Below are 13,571 nucleotides of genomic sequence, written 5' to 3' on the forward strand. Positions count from 1 at the left end.
CAACAAATAGTGAATGATTAAAAACATTGTTGAGAAATTTAAGACCATCCATTGCTCGTGTTACTCTTTCAGGGTTTGCATATCGTTCCACCTTCTGGGCTCCTTGATGCATCAAGTCTACATTCAAACCTTCTGCATAAGACGTCAGTGGCTGCCTGAGTTCTCCTTTCACCAGCTTCAAGAAAACTTCCATAACTATATTCAATACTAATAATAAATTATCATTTATCATTCGGTAGTTACCAGACGTTTCAAACTCAAAGACAAATACTATAATCTTTTAAATTAAGTCCTTCATTCAGTCAACCTTTATGAGCTCCACCAAAGAGTTTTGTTTGTTTGTTTGTTTGCTTTCAGGATAACAAAAAAAGTACTTAACCAATTTCCACAAATTAAGCCATTCAATTTTGGTGTGAATGTCGACATAGTTATACCATTGTGAACTAACAATATTAGGGATGATGGGAGGCACTATTGACATTGGCTTTTTTTTCTTATTAATATTTCCCTTTCGGGGGACTTTTCAGCGCCTAGACATGATCAAAAGAGCATGAAACTGCATAATCCAAGTCCCAAGGATATTTTTGTATTCTGGAGTAAATTTGAAATAGGGTGGCAAAATGGCTCAACAGCACCCCCTGGAACACAGCCCCTAGGATTCCCTTTGACCGGTCTTCACAAAAATTGTAGCCGAAATGTATCATGACCAGACAAACAAAAAAGTATCAAGGAGCATTTTGAAAAATGCAGCAGGGTCAGCCATTTTGCATTTAGAGGCCATTTTGGCCATATTTCACATTATACTTTGACCAACTTGTCCAAGGGCTTTCATCAGATCAGTGTGTCATCTAAAGAAGATGGAGATAAAAACTACCTCAAAGATCCATTTTTCGTCACACGGTGTGACCGTGGTGTGGCGTCAAAGTTTGATCACATGACATCAAAACTTGAGGTTATGTATTATCTTCTTATATTATCTCGGACATATATGGACCATGAATCCTTAGTTGCTGCTGCTCAGCATCAAAGGATTAATATTATTGCAGGGTCATAGTGCCACCTACTGATCAGTGTGAAAATGATGCTCTTATAACATTGTCCAATTAACACAAAATTGCTCATGCTACATCAGAGCCCCTATTTGAATAGATCTATTAGTCTGTATATAATAATGGCACCACCTACTGGAAACAGGAAATAAGCTTGTTTTACAAGTATCATTCAATATACATAAAATTGTCATCATGTCAACTGCAATTTATAGCATGGACCGTAATGCACAACTAGTAGGGAAGGATCGACGTCGCGTGATGGATGCAGGAAGTGAAGCGTTTATCCTTGCAGCTGTAAGGGACTTTAAGAAGAACCAATTAAATATTGATGTAGATCGGATCAAGGAATGGATCCAGAGAATAATTAATTTAGTGAATTTAAATAATACAAATAAAACTACAGCATTTAAAAATCATCCGTGTTAATGTTTGAGAAGGATGTTGCACCCAATATGTTTTTTAAGGCCTCAAGGATGCACACAATATTTTTCATTTATGCAAATATTACACAACTCAAAGTGTGTTTGGCAGCAGTTTTGCTTTTTTAATAAGCAGATGAAATTTCCCCCATAAAGTCTTTTTTTTTCTTACAACCATTGACATGTTCGTATAATTAAAAAAGGAAATATAACACAAATTGCACCTTATACATAACCGTGTCCAGAGTCGTGCAGACAATGAGACACAGCGCTTTTCTTTTTTTTCTGCTTCGTATAGCACAAACATGACAGACCCATCGTGGCCTGATAAAATGTTGCCAGGATTAATAGTAGATAATGAACCGTACATAGGATAATATATCCTTTTATAACACCTTATATAACAGATTCTTTTAAATCAATGTACACCCCAAAAGCATGATCATAAATAGTACATACACTGTGTATAAAAGAGGAACAAAAACAACCAGAGAAAGCACAGCATGCCTTCCAGTGACGGGTACATTCACTTTTTTTTCTTTTCTTTTAGTTTTTTTCAGAATGCCATATAGACACCATGGACATGTCCAAATACCAGCTCGAATATTTGACCAGGAATCAGTTTTGTCTTCTCATCTCACCTTCGAAACAGACTTTTTTCTTCTTTCCTACAGGTCTAGAGCTAGTGTTATAAAAAGACAACACATTGCAAGTCTCCACACCTGCATCTCACACCTGAGATCAGCACAGTCTTCACGGAGACTTCCAGCTTCAAGGAAAAGTCGATTAACACGGATTGTGTTGGTGAGATCGCAGCGAGAGTCGCCCACAGGGATCTGATCACAGACGCAGCAAGCGAGGAGGGATTTTGCAGCTTTAGTACAGAGACATCATCGCTGTTAAGATACTGAGTATGTCCGTTAAACTGAAGATTACACTGACACTGCATGGACAGAGACAGATTAGGATTATGCAGAAACACGAGGACAGTCTGAGTGTTAGATGCTACTTCTTTGTCTGCAGGTTAAATGCTACTTTTCACAGCCAGAGCCGGGAGACAGGAGGATGGAAGAGCTACGCTTGTGTTTGAGAAGAAGAAGAATGTATGGCGGACGGCTCAGAGGACGACATGGACGGAGTGAGTATGTGAGTGCAGAAGTTTCCCCCAAAGGTGCAGTGAAAATCGGAACCATTATTTGGTAAGTCTGGGTTAGATTTAGTGTGACATGATGGTTGGAGAGATTTCCCACCCTTATAGGAATAATAGGGGAAACGTATAAGTGTGTATAGAGACGACTATACATGCACCGAGAGGGAGCTGATACAGTGGCATGAAGTATTCATTCATTCAGGCACACACACACGCACAGTCAGGCGTTCATCTGAACAAAAATAAACCATGAAACAATATTGACAGGAAACAAACATGACATCTTTGATATCAGTAACAACACCAATGTATAATACAGCAATAGTATATATTAAAAAAATATTCAAGTCCTGACAAAAGTAACACTGATGCTTCTGAATGAAACAGAGAGAAAACAGAGAGCTTGCAGGGACAGGCAGATACAAAACAACCAACACATAGCACAGACTGACGGCTTTTCCTTCTGTTATTTCTGAAGAGTACAACCCGAGGTCACCCAAAACTGGCTCTGATTGATTGTGATATAGGAAAAGACAAAAAAGGCAAAGTGAAGGAAACTGGATGAAACCAGCTCAGAAACAAAAAGTGGAACCTGAATTCCAGACACTTCCCTTTTCAAAACAAGAGAAGAGGAAATCAGGCAAATCAACAATGAACGGCCCAGGAGCAGCACTGGAGTTTCTTTCTATTTTCACCCTTTTCCTCTGTAATAATAATAATAATAATAGTAATAATAACAATAATATTAACAATAATAATAATATATAACCTAGAGCTGTGACATATTTCTGTACAGTTTCTTCAGATTGACATAGGAAAAAGTGTGATGGAGAAGCATGCAGCCTCTTGGCTGGTTTGTCCTGTGTAAACGTGAAAAGCTTGGTGCTGGTTACAGACAAAATGTCCGCCAGTTCAGTCAGTATGGCTACATTTCTTCGGGGTTGGCTTTACCACCTGACCACATGCAAAAAATGAAGACAGGGCACTATCAGATTTGGCTTTGCAGGAGTGTTTTTTTTTACTGTGTCTCTCCACCCATCCTTCCCTTCTTCTGCTTCTTCTTCTTCTCTCCCTTAACTGACCCCTGGTGCTCCAGCAGGGGTCAAACAGCACTGAGATCAGAGGGTCATAAAACGTTTCACTTCAATCCCTCTATTCACATTAGTCGTCAGTCTTTGACCATCTTAGTTGTCTTGTCCCTCTCTGTGGTACGTCCAGTCCTCTGTATTTCTCACAGCTTTCTGCTTTGACTGGACCAGGGGAGGAGGGAGGGGGGGAACAGAGGAGGGGCAGCAGTCGACATTTGGCATGAACCTTGCCCCATGACCAGCCTCATCCATCCCTGGACTCTCCCTCCTCCCACTTCTCGCACACCCTCCTGTGCTCCAACAGGTGGTGGCTGGGCGTTCCTTCCCTCCTTGGCTTCACACCATGAACTCGTTGCTGCCATACAGAACCAGCTGCTGTGGCCCCGAGCTGAATTCAGACTCCCTCCGGTGGGTTCCCGAGGGCTCGCGTGGTGAGCTGCGGCTCAGCCGGAGCCTGTGCTGGGACTTGCCACCTCTGTGACCTGCCTCTGCCTCGCCCAACGGGGTTGTGCCCAAACTGCAGGAGGTGAGCAGCGGCCCGGAAGAGGACGAGCGAAACCGGTAGTGAGGGGACGGAGAGCCGGAGGCATTTGAGGAGAGAGACGAGGAGGCGTGGTAGGATGAGGAGAACGTGGAGATGGAGTCTGCTGAGTCCTGGGAATCCGGCTGGCGATGCAGAGCTCGTCTGCTCTTTGCCTCCGACTTTCTGGAGCGATAAGTGCCGGGCTCTGTGTCGAGAGATAAAACAAGAGAGGGAGAGAGGGATTAGAAAACACTGTTTAGACACAGATATTCCAAAAGAGCTATCAGCAAAAGCTATCAGCAAAAGAGCAAATGTAACAAAAGTGAGAAAAGAACAAATCTGTGCATTTACATGACAGCTAGAGTGTGGTGTAGAGGGTGAAGAGAGAGGGAGAGAGGACTGTCCCCTGTGGGGCCCCGGTGTTTCAGACACACTGTGCTGCAAGCCCACATACTTGGCGTAGACCTGATTCAGCAGGTAGATGATGGCTGGGCTGGGGGGGTAACTGGATGGAATCCAAGTCTGGCCTGTACATGGGCCTGAGCTTATACAGGACGAGTCCCTCCGGGGCCTTTATGATTAGGATGGTGCGTCTTCGGCACAGAAACGAAGCAGGACGTCTTCCAGCTAAGGGACCCTCTGAAGACGTGGGGCTGACACCATCGGTGCCCGCAGCCTTGCCTGAGTGGAGTTTCCTCAGCTGTCTTCTAACATGGTGAGGTGTGAAGGACACTTAAAGGATTCTGGCTGGGGAGGAAGGAGGGTAGGGTCGCCAGGAAGAAGACAGGTAGCTTTTTAGCAACAGGAGGTGTAAGGAGGTGGGGGAGGGGGATCCTCACAGCAATTTGAGGGACAGTCAGGGAGAGAGGGGAGGAGTGGTGTTTGAAGACTGCAGAAGAGTTGTGGGGGGGTTTGCTTCCAGCTTCCTCCTGTAGCTGTCTTTGTCTCCGTGATCTGGATTTGAAGGTCCCTCTGAATAGTCCTCAGCTCATCCCTGTTGTCACCTCTGAAAGCCCTCTTCTTCTCATCAAGGAGGCACATAGCAGGGGGTGAGATAAAAGTTGTGATCTGATCACCCCAGAGGAGGGAGGGGGGAAGAGCCATGTGCATCCGTAACGTTAGCATTTAGCAGGTCCAGGGTCCTTCCCCTCTGGGTTTGGCAGGTGACATACTGGGTGAATTGTGTGTTTTATTCATGCAAACAGGATTGACGTCACCTGTGATTATTATGAGGGCAGTCGGGTGTTCAGTTTGCAGTCCAGCTAGGACAGAATGGCAATCCCATGTAGGTGTTTACATCGTATTTGTAGTTACGCCTTAAGTATGCATTCCTAAATCACATTGTGTCCTTATGTCTAGCCACTGGTGAAATTTGCAAAAGAGTCAAAGTTGGTGCCTCTCTTTGTGGGGCATCTGAGTTGGACTTGGAATCCCTAAGCATACACACTACAATGGACTGTTGGTTTTTGGGATTAATTCTAAGTGACGTTCAGAAATATACACACACACGCATGTACACAAACATCGAAAAGCACACACAATTACCCGAGGGGTCGGACGTAGCTCCTTTGGTCTCCATGGTTATATTTTCAAAGCTGTCTGCTGTGCCGATGGAGGCTTCAGATTCAGGAGTCTCATCGTCAGACACCCGCGGCTCCAAGATCAACATCTCATACGTCAGTTCCTCCCTGCAGAGACACACACAAACCGGAACTTTAGGGCTTTTATCATGGTAAGTGTGTGTGTGTGCACATGTAATCCATATAACACATGAAAAGCAGAGTAACGACTTGAAAGCAACAGGGGACAAACAGACAAGTATTACCTCAGCGCTCTACCAAATGTTATTGGAGTGGTTTTGTACTATTTATAGAACGGTGCATCTTCAAAATCTATAGAAAATGGTCTCGTAAGTGATATTGTAATTAATATCCGGCTGGCAGAACTATTGATTGAGATTTGTTTGATCAAATATCATGTTCTTTCAACTAAGCTTTTGGTTATGCTTGTCATATCTTGTTGGTGCTTGGGCAACCTGTGCAAAAGATGTATCCCACTTAAGAGGTTCAAGAAAAAACCCTTTCAGCGTCATATGATGTGAATAATCCGAGCAGAGAGACGTCCTACTTCTCTTTCTGCAGACTCTCAATCTGCTCAGTGAGGATCCGCTCCTCCTGCTGCATCGCCAGCTGCTGTGGCTCGTTCAGCCCAGCCTCCGCTGCATCCTCTCCTCCTTCTCCTTCTCCTTCTCCCCCTCCTGCACTGTCTCCATCCAGCTCAGAAGACGCTCTGGGGCTGAGAGGAGGCGAGGGCGTGCGGGTGCTGCTCTGTCGAACGCGGCCTATGCTCTGCAGATAAACACACAAAGAGTTCCAACGCATGAGAATGTATTCGACCAGGGTGACCAACAACAATGATGAAGCACAGACAGCGGACTCGCTTTAAGGACAGCTGGATGTTTTGACCAAATACTAACTACAAGCACACGCACACACACAGGTGGGCATTACCTTAAGTTTAGCTGTGTTAGGCTGCATGTTAGTAAGTCGTGAGGCAGAAACAGAAGGCAAAGAGTTGTCAGTGTCGACAGTGGAGCTAAAGCCTGAGTGCTGTATGTGCCTGAACGCTCAACACAAACAAACACCAGCCAATCATAAAACGAGTATTAGGGCCATTTAAAGTGAGCTAAGTCATAATATCAGCTCACTTTAAATTAGCTAATATTTTACACGGGGAATATTGGAGGATCAGCTGTCTGCATCTTGCTAAGTTATACTTTAGTCCAGGTTTCACAAATAACAAAATACTTCATCGTTTGGCTCATTAGCACCACAAGTATCAGCACTATATTCCTCCTCTTTTGAAGAGGAGGAAATGATTGGTAGTGGTCGATCTGTAGTTACATCTGTGTGAGGGGGTTTTGTAAATAACTAAAAACTCTAGTGAGCATGGGCTGTCCTTGCTGGTTATCTCCTAAGTACTTCTTCCTCATTAAAACATGATTATTTTTCTATAATCACGAGTTTCTACTCTATTACATGTTTATTATCATTAATTCATGGATATAATAAAGTAAATAACAATCACTACAGATATTTTTTTTAAGTATGGCATTTACACTCATCTACACTTTCACTGTTTCACTTCCAAGTGAAGAAGTAAGGCAAACCAAGCTAACATCCAGCTGTTATCACGAGAAATGCTTATGCTATCAAGCTAGCTGTAGTATTTCTGTGGGACGAAATATTCATAGTTGTTTTAAGCAAATCTGGATTCATAAGAATCACTTAAATCAATTGATACTCAATTGTGTTGCTATTTGTAAGTTATTAATAAACTAGCAATATATTTCACTAAAAACTTTAGCTAAGATAGCAAAAATACAAGAACTCACAGATTTGCGTCAAATGTCATAAAAAACAGACATCGCAATATTAGGTGAAAGCTTAAGGAGGTTTAATGTGAAAATGCTGTTAAATATCCACATTATCGTTACTTAACATTCGGACAGCTCAAGAGTGGAGTACACAGACAGAGACAGACAGCTAAAAGCGACCGTATGACAGACAGCAGTGATGAGTACGTTGACTGAACGCTACAGACGGTAGATGAGTGGACAAGGCAGATAGACTGACGGATAGGACGGGACGGACGGTGGGCGGCCACATGGAGTGAGGGGGGGGGGCATACATACCGGGGTGGCAGTGCGGGTAATGCTCATAAACCTAACAGCAATTAGTACTGGTTTCTGGAGGGAGGGGAAGGGGTGGAGGAAGGAAGGAGGGAAGGAAGGAAGGAAGGAAGGAAGGACAGATTAGGGTTTGTGTAGCGGGGAAGGTTATTAAATTTGATTTGATTTCCTGATGTTTAGGTAAAACTGAGCTGCATTTGGTTGGTTTCCTCCATATCAGTCTCCATATCCCAAATAATGGGATTTATATGAAGTTATGGTGTAAAGAATAGTCGGCCCCAGAGGGATGTTCTCTGCTCTCTCCATGTACACGTGGTGCTACCGTTTGTCCCTAGTTTGATTTGCTTTCAAATATTTTCCTAACATAAAATAATTGCCTTACCAGAAAAATGTAAATTATAGTTCACATTGTACATTTTGTTATTGCACTGTGATGACAGTGTTTCTGCTGCTGCTGTGTTGCATTATTTTCTACATAATTTGGTCCTTTTAATTACTCTATTCCTAACTCAGTGCCAACTTATCGAGTATTAACTCTTATTATTTTCTCTTAACTATATTTCTAATGTATGCATGAAATGACCAATATGTGCAACACTGCCATCTACTTACGGTTGATGCTCACAGTTGGCAGATTGTTGAGTTGCCTGAGGTTATTTTTTCCTTTGTACTTGGACATTGCTTTTTGTCAAAGCATTTTTAGATGCTCCTGAGAATTGTTAGGAATTCAATATTTTAGCTGTTCTGTGGGTCTGACTGTACTATTTTCAATAAAAGGCAGGAGGGGGGGCCTTGAGCAGGTTGGGCAAGATGTAAGGCCTTTATACAAGTGATTTATAAATAACCCTTGGTGCATAGTGTTAATAATGAATCTTATAATTGTTATGAATTCTAACTTTTGGTATTAAACCATTATTCCCCTAGATTCATTCACAACACATATAATTCAAGCAGCTGTCTGATAAAGTTCTGGAGGTCGGACAGGGTGACTTTGTTGACATTGTTTTGTCTCGTTGTTTTGGTTTCGAGGATCCTAATGTTTACATCAACAGGACATGGTTTGGATATAGCAGGAACATCATATTCCTTTCGCCAATGGCCCACATGGCATCAGCTGTGTCAAGGCCTTTCATGAAGAGAACATTTTGCTTAGCAACTATCAGCGTCACGGAGAGCGTCTTTTGGTCACTTCCTGGATTCCTTGATAAGGGGCGGGGGACTACAGCTGTGGACCAATAAGGGAGAACCAAATTGATTTGCGGGGACTCCCCTTCAATCTTTCATAACAAATCATATTAAATCTACTGTTATAATTATATCAAACCCCTTTTGTTCGGGGCCATTATTAACTACCTATTGCTAACTGATTTAGCCTAGGCTTTGATAATTGTCCATAGCTATGTTGTTCAACTTTCATTGCATCTCAATAAATACTAAAATTGGACCAGTCCGGCTCATCTCTTATTTAGGATAAACCAACACGCCTGACAGAATCTGCTGTAACTTTAAGTGAGTGAACGGAAGAACGTGTAGGTATGATGACAAGGTTTTATTCAGCCCAGTCAGATGAAAGAGAGGGTTGTTGCACATGTTTAGGCAAATTGTGAGGAATTTAATCTGTATTTTACATTTCAACAGCAGTATATTTTCTATACAACGCAACTGTGACCTATGATTACATTTCAGATGTAGGTTCCCCTTTGATTGTGTAATTTTTTGGGGCTTTTTTGCTTGTGTAACAAATACACGATGATCTGTTGATGAAAGACGTAAATAGACACATAGGAATGAACTCCTGCCATGGCTGAGACTGTGAAATCCATGGCAGCTGCTCATAGAGCTGACCACTGTCACAGTTTCAGTAATGAGTGAGAGGAGCAAGTGGGAAAAGAAGCACCTCAGTTACAGGCCATAAGGATTATGCATGCTATCAAAGAAGCTTGTTTTCATGGCGACTGACTGCAGCTGGCGTCTGGTCTTACCATGGATTTCCTGATGTGGGTCAGTCTGCTCTTGGCTTTGCTTTCTGCAAATTCCAGACTGCTGATGTCCTTCAGTCGAGCTCTGTACTTTCTCATCTGCTCGTTAATGATGAGCTCCACACATCTGAGGGAGGAGAGATGTATTAAGTAGAGAATAGAAGGGAGGGCTGCACAAGTTATTAGTAAATACATCATTAATTATCTCCCCAGTTCTCAGTTGTACCCTAGTGATTTACTAAATCACTTTTTAATTGAGTAAACACATGAACAGTGTCTTAATGGCTTTAGTAAATGAGTGAATGAGTGGTCCTGATCTTTAAACACAACTCCCTTATATTTTTCACCTCCACCATCAAGGTTATGTTTTCCCGATTTGTTTGATGGTTTGTCTGTTAACAAAATTTCTCAATAACTAAGTGATAGATTACTACGAGACTTGGTGGAAGGATGCGGTTTGGGTCAGAGAAGCACCAAATACATTTTGCAGCAGATCTGGATCAGGGAACTAGATCTTCACAAAAACAATCAGACAAGTTTAAGGGACTGGTGTTTTTTGATTGTGTGCAATCTAGTGCAGCTCCAAATAAAAACCAGGATCACTCACTTGCAAGTGCTTTTAAATGTGGTCTCAAAAGGGGACTGTTAGGTGTTTGAGGAGGTATGTACACTACTTAGGGCCATTTAGTTGTTTATGTCTCGATTATCTGACATCTAAGGTAAGACTTAAGACCTAATACTGTAATTATAAATTCCCTGTGGCATCAGAAGCTTTAGAAGAGCTTCCAAAAGTGAGGAAATCCATTTAGGACAATGATTTGTAAAAATCCTTCTTTGTTTGGTTATTTATGCATGCATTAAGATGTATGTGAGTTTGTATTCATGCAGTTTAGAGCCCATTGTTCTGTTGACAACAGTTGTATCTGGTCATTCTGCCACTATTGTCATAATGCTCTGTAATTTCCCTTAAGTTGAGTTGTCTTTTGTGAAATGTTATAATTTTTTTAATTACATTTATTAAACATCATTAGAATCAGGTTGCAGGACAGATATGACTCTTTTCATGTATTAGCATTCAGTTGGGTCACTGGGCTGCGCTGCAGTGTCACCTGCGGTATGGGCATATAGACCGTAATAATGGAGTTTAGATCTTTGCAGGTTTGCAAATATTGCTATAAAAGTCTCTTTGAGCAGATCAAAAAAGGACTGCACTTAGCACACATTAGTAACAATAAAGCATCACAACGTTTATATTTCGAGGGATGAGATGATTAACTTTGATTAACTTAGTTATTTTTTGGTAGCATCACACTGTTGAATGAGACCACAAATACTAAATAAATGGAGTTAAATAATCCAAATACGAAAAAAATAGTAAAATAGGAAATCTCTATAAAAATGTTTGCTATCCACACTCATTTGATCTATAAAACTGGCAGTTGTTCTTATTAAAATCCCTGTTTGAGGGTTGGGACTGTTAATCGGAGGTCAGTGGACGTACGCAGTGGTTTTGCTGATGTCCTGGACGCTCTGCAGAGGATCGATCGAGTCGGGGCAGCGGAGGATGCAGGGAGCAAACACGATGGCGAGGGCGTTGGCTGACATCCTGTTAGTGTCCTCCTGCAGGGCGATCCTGTAACACAGCACAATATAAAATCGGTCATCTTGATGTTGATCCTTCTGAAGGGGGGGGGGGGGTCTTTAAATACACATTAACATCTTTGAATTGTTTTAATAGCTCAGTGTTGTATGCAAGATGTATGTTTTTAAATGGCAGTGGCACGGTACCTTGCACATGTTTAAAATAAAAATATGAACATATGAACCTGTGTATTCTTAGAAGAGCTTCGTATTGAATGCAAAATAACAGGGCACCTTTGTTTATACATGGCACTAGGCCCATTTAAATATAAAACACAATTGTATACAATATGTATAGTAGGGGGTCCCTGCTCCATCTCCCCATCAGTTTGGGGGTCCATGGCCTGAATTTGTTTTGAAGATCTATGCCTGAGAGAATATGACGCCCATTCCCCCAAAATACTGAGAGGATGGCATGTGACCAAGACGACTAGTTCTATAGTGTTTGATACTGAGTGAGAAAAATACAAAGGGAACCTGAGACCTCTCTAGCCAAGAGTAAAAAAGCTGAGTGCACAGACATTTTGCTCACAGGGCAATCATCCTTCAGATCTTGTTTCAAAACCTAATTTTCTGACTCTGGCTGTCTCGTCTGAGGCGCCACTGCTGATGTTGACTCTTTCCTCACATCTCACCTAACCAGATGGAAGATGAGACGCTCCAGTGTGCTCAGGTGGGTCCTGCTGAGCTGGTCGATCACTGAATACACCCCTTGGATTACCTCACGCTTGTCTGGCTGACCTGAGCAGGAAAAAAAACATGCACAAATCATGAGCTACAGGAGCCCCTGGAGAAACATAATAAAAAAATAAAACAGCCTCTGAGGGGACTGAAAAAGAACTCACCCATGGCCCTGAGAAACTCTTCGTACAGTTCAAAGGTCATGAGAGGGCTGGGCAGGTCACGCAGCCACTGTTTGAGAACACTGGCAATGACGTGGATGTTGTAGTCATCCAGGTTCACACTGTTCACATCTGGAACAGAGAGAAACACGAAAATTAACATTCAATCCTGGTTCTTTCTTGTAGTTTTACAGTATGTTCATTTTTACAGTATGTTCAAAAGAAGTGTTGTGGAGTGAAAGCAGTACTAGTAGAGGTAAAAGAAATGCAAGCAGCAGCAGGAGCAGTAGGAGTATAAACTGCAGTTGTAGTAGTTGTAGCAGTAGATCTGCAATTAGCTCTAGAAGTAGGAGTAGCTGAACGTCGGTAGAGATTGAAGCAGAAGTAAACGTGGTAGTAGTCCTGGTAGTAATAGTAGTAGTAGCAGTAGTGACAGTCATTTATTGTTTGAATAGCCTGAACAGATTTCAGGTAGATATGGACTACAAGCAGCTGCATGTCATACTTCTACAGCGATGGTATAATTGTGTGTTCATGTGGTGTCCAATAATCTGAAAAATTAGTTCCCTACTAGGAAAACTCACAAGAACCCCATCTCTGCAGTAGTAGTACAACACATTTTGTTTACAGCAATCATGATTTTATCCACATTCCAACTTCGAAGCACATGAACACCCTGAAGAGTAGGACCTTCCGAGGAGCATGTGAATAGACAGTGACTCTCACCTGTGTCAAGCCCCAGACGGAGTTCTTTGATCTTATTGGTGGAGCCCGACTTCCTGTAGATCCCCTCTGTGTAGAGGCCGTGCATCTCAATGTAGTTGATGAGCTTCTCCACCATCTGCGGCACAGTCCGCTCCTCGCTGGTCAGACGAGACAACTCCACGCCAAACTGCCGCGAGGACAACTCTGGATCGTACTGGATGGTAAGTGAGCACAGGAGCATGTCAGTCACCCCCTGCACCTCCTTTTCATACTGAATGTGACCTAATGATCGTCATGTGTTCTCATTGATGCTGCTCACTACCCATGAAGGCTCATGACAGAGTAGGGAGGTCCCAGAATGGAGCCAGACAAATAGAACTTCTTGCAATAACTGAAATTAAATACATTTTGATGAAGGTGGCCTTGATTGACCAGTTGCGTTGTTTGAGTTTTATTTTCCAATTTATCTGTCATTGAAAAC

The 13,571-nt window shown here is 42.3% G+C and overlaps 1 protein-coding gene across 3 annotated transcripts in view; it reads right to left on the reverse strand.

The window, feature by feature from the left end:
* Window positions 1-1,571: 1,571 nt before the first annotated feature.
* Window positions 1,572-13,571, reverse strand: part of myo9ab (myosin IXAb) — a 129,449-nt gene continuing 117,449 nt past the window's right edge. For 2 of the 3 annotated variants that reach the window (XM_062390376.1, XM_062390375.1), the window contains exons 34-42: window positions 13,112-13,304; window positions 12,389-12,517; window positions 12,179-12,284; window positions 11,404-11,535; window positions 9,906-10,029; window positions 7,927-7,980; window positions 6,360-6,580; window positions 5,778-5,920; window positions 1,572-4,437 (exon numbers count right to left, since the gene is read on the reverse strand). In XM_062390376.1, the coding sequence (XP_062246360.1) occupies window positions 4,046-4,437; window positions 5,778-5,920; window positions 6,360-6,580; window positions 7,927-7,980; window positions 9,906-10,029; window positions 11,404-11,535; window positions 12,179-12,284; window positions 12,389-12,517; window positions 13,112-13,304 (1,494 nt within the window). In that variant the 3' untranslated portion in view covers window positions 1,572-4,045. The remainder of the gene's footprint in view (window positions 4,438-5,777; window positions 5,921-6,359; window positions 6,581-7,926; window positions 7,981-9,905; window positions 10,030-11,403; window positions 11,536-12,178; window positions 12,285-12,388; window positions 12,518-13,111; window positions 13,305-13,571) is intronic. The other variant, XM_062390377.1, reaches the window with a different exon arrangement.

This window comes from Platichthys flesus, chromosome 6 (assembly GCF_949316205.1).
Source record: "Platichthys flesus chromosome 6, fPlaFle2.1, whole genome shotgun sequence".
NCBI classification, from domain to species: Eukaryota; Metazoa; Chordata; class Actinopteri; order Pleuronectiformes; family Pleuronectidae; genus Platichthys; species Platichthys flesus.